The 7,927-nt window shown below is 46.2% G+C and overlaps 1 protein-coding gene across 1 annotated transcript; it reads right to left on the minus strand.

Annotated features, from left to right (window-relative positions):
• Positions 1-1,176: 1,176 nt before the first annotated feature.
• LOC133890811 (histone-lysine N-methyltransferase family member SUVH2-like) lies at positions 1,177-7,655 on the minus strand. The gene is made up of 2 exons (XM_062331376.1): positions 5,196-7,655; positions 1,177-2,056 (listed from the first exon to the last, which is right to left on the minus strand). The coding sequence occupies exon 1, from the start codon at positions 7,343-7,345 to the stop codon at positions 5,312-5,314; it is 2,034 nt and encodes a 677-aa protein (XP_062187360.1). The 5' UTR covers positions 7,346-7,655; the 3' UTR covers positions 1,177-2,056; positions 5,196-5,311.
• Between the last annotated feature and the right edge of the window lie 272 nt (positions 7,656-7,927).

Genomic DNA, 7,927 nt, shown 5'->3' on the forward strand with positions numbered 1-7,927 from the left:
CGAGAACTTTTGTACGGATCTTCGGGGAACCGAGCGCTCGGGAGCTGCCGCACGCAGCCCCGAGCACTCTCTCTCGGAACTTAGCTCTTCTGATCGTCGGGGGACTAGGGTGCTCGGGGGTGACCGGACACCCCCCCGAGCACTTTCTTCCCGGTACTTAGACTCTGTGGATCATCGGGGAACTGGGGTGCTCGGGGACCACTGACTGTGGCCCCAAGCACCTTCTCCCGGGACTTGAGCTTTTCTCATCCTACAGGAGGGACCTCGCGGGATGGCGCCATGTGACGGATGGCTGGCCTGGCCTCGGGATTCAGGGACCCCCGGTTCCTGATACACCGACAGTTGTTGTATAGAAACGGTGGTTGGCTTTGAGTACATTTATCAGGTTGCACTGTTATCTTGGCTATCTGCAGCTAGTTATCAGGACCGCCCCATATCATCCAATAAAAATGATAAAAATGCATATAAATGGATCATGAAATGATGGTTAAGCAAATACAAGACTATTTATGTAATTGTTATTTTTATCATTACAAATTGAATTGAAAAGAGAATATCACATAAAATGATAAAAATGCATATAAATGGAGCATTGCAAATGAACTCATTATTTCCACTAAATAACCTAGGGTTGAAAATAATTTTAGAAATTATTATGCCACATGAGAGGAATATTTGTGAATTTTCCAAATTTTTGGGAATTTTTTGAGGAATTAAAAATTGCTAGATTTTTTTCTAAAAGTAGTTTTTTTGGAGTTTTTTTTATTATTTTGAAACCTACACGGGGTATTGAGGTGATTCTTTTTAAAATAGATTCATCATGAATTATAGGATCTATAGAAAAAGTTTCATGAATTTTAGAGTACGAAAACTCTACTATTCAAATAGAGAAAGACAGAAGAAGAAAGTTTGGAATCTGACAGGTGCTGTTTATCCAGCTTGTGCTAAGTTACACCAAAGCATTTGATGTAACTCAGAGCTGTCACATCGGCCCTACGTGTAAAGACACAGGATGGACGTTAGCGTGACCACCTGATCAGGCGTGACCAAATCGGAAAGTCACGCCAAAGTTGGGACCAGGTTGACATGGCCCGCATGCACCCCGGGATTCATGTGCCAGCAATCTCACATATGAATCATCAAATTTGATACATAATATATATAATAGTCATCTACAGCATTACAAATATTTTTTATTACTGCCGAAAACAACCGAACATCGATTATGATGCAAACAATATTGCCAGTAGCTGGCCGCCAGTTACAGTAATTACTCATTGGGTAAACCTCAAGGGATCCCTCATGGTGCTTTAACCTGACAAAACTTGAGGTCCAGAGTCTCTCTACAACTTAGACCCGGAACAACCGAGCAAGACAGTATCCAGCAGCAGCAGAGCCTAACAGAACGGGCAACCTGCAATGCCAATGGATCCACAATTCTACATCACCAGGACAGTATACATCACTACCTGGATAGTTGCTCGGCAATGTCAGGAACCTCAAGTAAACGCCGCCAGTAGCTTGACGGTGCCAGCACGCCAGCATCACCGATAGGTCTACGGCGTCACTGTCTCATCGGTGAATTGAATCGAAACAATGTCCAGGATCACAAGGCCTGACACAGGAGGCAATGCAGCATCCTGCATAATAAAAAAGTACCGGATCCCTGCAAATAACTTCGCCCTAAATTCTTCGATCCCGTGACCTACTGGACAGGGCTGGCCCACTTATGATACCATCATTTACCAACAGAAAGTGGGCACATTTTCAGCTAGATAATTTACAGATATATGTACATAAGGAGTTCAGTAACGATAGCAGTAAAACAAAGGTTAAGACTGAAACTCAGGGCCTGCCACGTGAAGCAAGCTTCCTACAGCAGCAAACATCATGCTTCGAAGGTGAGTACCTCTCGGAAATTGGCCACAGCCATATAGGTTATCATGCAAAATAAACAATGAATGGCTGATGCCAATGAGTTGTGCTTGGCCCTCCTTATGTGAGCCTGCCACCAGCACTGGTACATCGTCCCAAATGGGACCCTCCAATTATTGGACTGAAACAAGAAGGATATCACCAAGTTTAGGACTTTTTAAAGACTAATTACAGACTGGAATTAGTATTGGCATGTAAAGAAACAGTTAGCTAAAATTTACAAAACAAAGAAGGGCAAACCATACACAAACTGTTATTCAAACTAATTATGCAAGGTGTGGAGAACAAACATCAGATGATCCACATGATTTCATTCTAACAATGAAAATCAGCACCGGAAACATACAAGTCAAACAGTGGTTGAAATAATTATGTGCATGAAACATCAACATTTTTTGGACAAACATGAGTTGACATCAAATATGCTTGAGTAGACACTTGAATCAAATTTGCACATTTAATAACAAAATAACAACTAAGAATAATGACTGGACAAAAGAAAAAATAGGACATTAATGTGCAGAAATAATATGTAAAGTGCAAAACTACAGTAAACGGCCAGAACATTAATGTGCAGAAAAAAATGTGTATGAAACAATAAACATTTCTTGGAAAACAAAAGTTAACATCAGGTATATAAGGAGATGCTCAATTAAATTTGCAAGTGATGATAGCCTAAAATTGTGGATGTTTCAAAATGTACATGTGGCAATGGCGTACACATGGAAGAATTGATGATTAATGATAACAAGTGGATGATTAAAGAGTGGTTTGACATAGATTAGCTGGAAACAGAGACATTGGGTATGAGGGAGTGATATGGGTTATTAGGGTGGTCACGACGATCTGAACCATAATGGAATATAAAATTGAAATTAGAAGTCTGCAGAACAATAAAAGAAATTTTTTCTAAGGCTACTTCTTATCTATGTTCTATGAATGGAACAAATGGCAATCTGGTTTGCTATCATGCGAAATACATGTGAACCTCTAGCTAGCCAACAGACAGCACATCTTTCTTTTATACTATATGTAAAAGGAGGAAAATGTATACAGTAATTCAAGTAGCATTTTAACAGTACTTTTGGCTGATAGGATCCGATCATGCTTGGATAATATGTTCGTGAGATCTTAGTTTACTAATTGAACACTGCAGTATAGCTTGACTTGTTGAAGTGACTTGGGAACACTCATCACTCTTATAGCAAAGAAATGGGGACTGATTTCGATTGTGACAGTTCTGAACATCAGTCCTACGGACCCAATAATCTTCTTATACAAATAACTGAACTTTTGCCAAGCTGGTTTCTTTGGCTGCTGACCATAGAAAATATTTTCTCATGCCAAAATCTATTATAGTACACAACGCCTAGTAGGAATCTGTGATGCCTAGCTAAGTTGCACGGATACGTCCCACATGTGCCGTATCGCCGTCCAGGACATGTACAGTACGGAGATACACGAGGGATACGGGGATCCGCCACTGCCCCTCCTCGCCGTCGCCCCAACAGAAGAGAGGAGCACAAGCGCGCCGCGCCGCCGCTGTCCCTCCTCTCCGCCGCAACAAAGTGGAGCACAAGCGCGCCGCGCCGCCACCACCCCTCCTGTCCGCCGCCACTGCCCACCGGTATGGCCCTTCCTCTCTGCCACGGAGGTAGGGGCGAGGAGGCGGCGGCGGCGGCGATCAGGAGGAGGGGCGGCGGCGGCGACTGGGGTGAGCGGGAGGAGAGGTGGCGGGATGATTGGGTGAGGAGTGACGGGCGGGTGGAGAGAGGGTATTAGGTAGGGTTGTAGATGGGCTGCTGGATGGGCTGGATGGGTCCTAAAATGATAGCCCAATACATCTAATTCTTTTTTCTTAATAAACATGTGATGTGTTTTATAAAATTATATTTATATATATATATATCCCCGTATTGCTGTTTTTTGAAAATATCGTATCCCTGTATCCATATCCCCGTACCGTCCAACATAGATGCCTAGCAGTATCAAAGGTTTTGTCATATGCAGGTTATGGCCGACCAGCTGCACAAGACAACTACTCCCCCCAATTAGCAACAGCTCATCCTCGAGCTGCGGTAGCAGCCAAGGCTGCAACACTTGGAAGCCCCACGTCAAAGCTAGCATGGAATTTAGTTCAGCAGTATTAATTGCTACAAAACTCTGTTATGTAAAAAGCATATCCTAACAGTCTCTTTTGGAATACACTATATAGCTTGCTCCAAAGTCCATACAAAATTCCATTCATTTATCTGCATCAAGAATCTCCAAAACTCTAATATTTTTCTCAGTGATCTAGACATCTTATTTAAGCCATGAAGCCATGACATTCTCAGAGTTCTAGTATTTCCTCATGGCACCTACATCTGTATGTTCACAAAAGAATGCATGCCGCATTCGAGTAGTATTATGCTTTGTACATCCAGCCATCATCATCTAAATAGATCAATATATGATTTTACTGATTTATGTTAGGTGCCCTGAAAATCTACACTATAATACATCGGAATGCAATTCATGCTCGAGAAATCAAGGCAACTAAGTCTTTTAATCTTCAAGGCTACAAGCTACCGTAGTAGCACTCTAGCGCATGAATTTGTGGCAGCATACCTCCAGCTAACTCTACTATTTATCATCACTCATCAATCTCTGGTACTACAGGTGTTCAATTAAATATTTTGCTTTATGTTTCTTCATATACAGGAAAATTTGGCATATCAAGGTTTAGGAAACTGTGCAAGTAGCAGGCGAAAAAAGAACTAGAGATCATGATGATCCTGGAGCTGGCCACCTACTGGCTATGCAATAAAATCATTATCTTTCTAACTGAAATAAATAAATAAAAATCAATTGTGCCTATTCAAATTTGCTATAATGCTGTGTGCAGACATAACTAGCAAGGGCCAAGGCCATGCATGAGTGTGCTTTCAGGGACAATTAGTTTACAAATTAGGCAATTTAACAAATGCATGACATGCAATCTTTCAGCAATCACCGCATGGATTTATGAACCATGGAAAGCATTGAATCAGCAATGAGGTACAGAAAGTAGTATAATAACAAGAGGCAAAACAGTGCCTCATACTATAAATAGCGTAGATCTATATTACATAGGGAAGCAAAATGCGAAATTTAGCAGCACATGGAACTCAGCCACATAGATAACTAATGTTATGAAGAAAATTATGAGTACCTACATCCAAAAATCAATCCTATGAAGTTCAAAGTAACCAAACAACAGGAATAATTAGGAGAATTACCAGCACAGGAAATTTCAGTTAGCAGTCGCCTTGATGATCCCCAAGTGAAGCATTATGAGAACTTCAAAAAAAAAGGGAAAAGAAAGAGGGTATTGCCTTCTAAATAGGTACTCCAGCTACATAGTTAACTTTCCCACCCATTCATCAATCATTCCATAGTCAATGCTTAGCTCCCTCAACGGCGGAATGTTCTCCATGGCAAAGATCATGAGGTGGGGATAAGACACATTGTAATGATCAAACAGCACAAACTGGACAAACACATTTGGACTGCAACTGTGGCTGAAATAACAAGCCACATTCCTCGCCCTTGACACATCGATTGCAAAGTTCAACTCAGGCAAAGCAGGACGGTCTGGCGCCACATACTCAGGATTCACATCAGATATATCACCCCAATCCAACCACCTTGGAGGGAACCTGTTTGGACGCACCAAGCAATCACCATTCGCGGACACAATCTCTGACTGCTGATGAGTAAGCACAATCCCACTAAACTCACAAATGAATGTGCCCGCCTTAATGAGATCCAAAGACCGAATGCCCCACCCGGTCTCCCTTGACCGGAACACCTCAAGCCTATGCTGAAGCCCCTTCTGACTAACCCTGTTGGGGCAGCTAGGTGGGCACCTGCAGTATGGCCCACACTCATATACCAGCGGTTTGCCTCGTAGCAGGACTCCGGCCTTATCATAAGCAAACTCACCTCCATTCCTCCCTGCACAGTTACATCCAATAGAGCAATTCTCGGCGCAATCACAACCACCACCACCACCCTCAGCAAACTTCCCTTGGACAGCAGAGGTTGGAAATATTGGCCGTGCCAGGTACTCAAATAAGAGCGGGTCCCGATCATCATCAACATCATTATAGAGTGCAACTGGCGTGATGTCTCGGCCCATGGAAATATCAAAGCTCAAATACCCTGTTGGCCGCACAGAAAACACATCCACCTTGAGCTGTTCAGCTACTCGATAATTTACAGTACCCATGGGTTCTTGCCCCTCAATGCGCAGCATTTTGTACTTATAAACACCAAACCCGGCTTTGCCACGGTCGAGCCAGTAATCAACAACCTTGTAGAGGCCATCATAGAAATAGACCTTGCCAACAGGGCTGCATCTTGACTTGACAGCACGGATTACACGGATCTCAATACCATAAGCCATGCTGCGCTCAAGGGCAAGGTTGCCACCCTCGAGCTTCTGATCAATGCAGTGCTTGTGGAGGTTGGGGTCGCGGCCGCCTTGGCCAGTGTACACAAGTATATCACCACGGTCATCATCATCCTCATACCCACCAGACACAATTATAGATGTGGCTATTGGCTCACCCGAGGCAGACCGCCCTGCAGTGACGTAGTCGATGCCCGCCTGCACCTGGCCATGGAGGCCGAGCACGCAGAGCTCCATCCGGAAGAAGAAGGCGTCCCCTACCGAGATCCCGGGGATCGGCCCCACGATGCGGCGGTCGCGGTTGAGCCAGAGGTCGTGGTCGCCCATGAGCGCCGCGGCGCGCAGGTCCGCGCGGATGCGGCGCCGGTCCCCGCTGACGCCTGGTAGCCCGAGCACCTCCGCGCGGTCGTCGTCCCTCAGCAGCAGCCCACGGAGGCACTCGAAGGTGATGCGCGCCCGGCGCACGAGGTCTCGGAAATAGATCTGGTCCCGCACGCCGAGCGAGGAGACCCGCACGAGCTCCGACGACCGCGGCCGGCGCTTCTTCACGGCGGACCCGGACGCGGGTTGCACCACCGCGGGGGCCGCCGCCTGCGGCCCCGGCGCCGGCACGATCGCCCCGGGCCCCGCCGACGAGAGGTAAAGGCTCGCGAGCCGGTAGTACTCCCGGAGGAGCGCGTCCTCTTCCGGGTTCGGTGGCAGCGACTGCAGCGGCGTCATCACCGACGCGGACGATAGGTCAGGCGTCGCAGGGGGCCGAGGCGCAGCAGAGGCCACAGCCGCCGCCGCAAGCGCATGCTGCTGCTGCGCCGGCGGGGATGGGAGCGCAGGCAACGGCAGGGGCCCGCGCTCCGGTGACGCCGGCTCCGACTTGGGCTCCCTCTTGAGGAACGGCAGGAAGTTGAGGTCGATGGAGTCCGACGACCCGGACGGAGACGATGGCGGCGACGACAATGGCGAGGACTCCATCTCCATTGCCACAACCACAAACCAAAACGCCCCTCGCCTCCGCCAATTCGCCTTCCTCTCCCCGGGGGAGGGCCTCCTACTAATTCCCCAACTCCTCGTGGCGCGTGGCGGAGAAGGCGAGGTGGACGAGGGCGGTGAGAGTGGTGGATTTCACCAACTGGTGAGGTGACGTTGGTGGAGGTGAAGCGAAGGAAATGGCGATGGAGGGAGTCAGGGAGAGGTGCGAAATCTCGCAGTGCCTTTTTCCTGCGGGCCTCCAACGAGATACAAAATTAATTCGGTGGAGAGAAAGTCTGAGGGCACGCACCTCCTCGTGCTCTCCACAGTTATTGATAAACAGACTTATAAATAATTGATACGGTTTTCAAAATATAGGGCTTTAATGTTAGAACGGTAGAGTAAATTTTGGAATATCATTAGTCGGCTTATTGTGCTGTGCTAAGCTTGTTTTTCTACTTCTATTGTGGAAATTAATTGTGCCACAACAGGACACAATAAACTTTAATTTTCCAATAAAGTTTAGTGATAACCAAAATCTCTTTTATTGATTGCATACCATATGTCTGTAATTTGAAAGAGAACTCATAA

Source organism: Phragmites australis, chromosome 14, assembly GCF_958298935.1.
Source record: "Phragmites australis chromosome 14, lpPhrAust1.1, whole genome shotgun sequence".
Lineage (NCBI taxonomy): Eukaryota > Viridiplantae > Streptophyta > Magnoliopsida > Poales > Poaceae > Phragmites > Phragmites australis.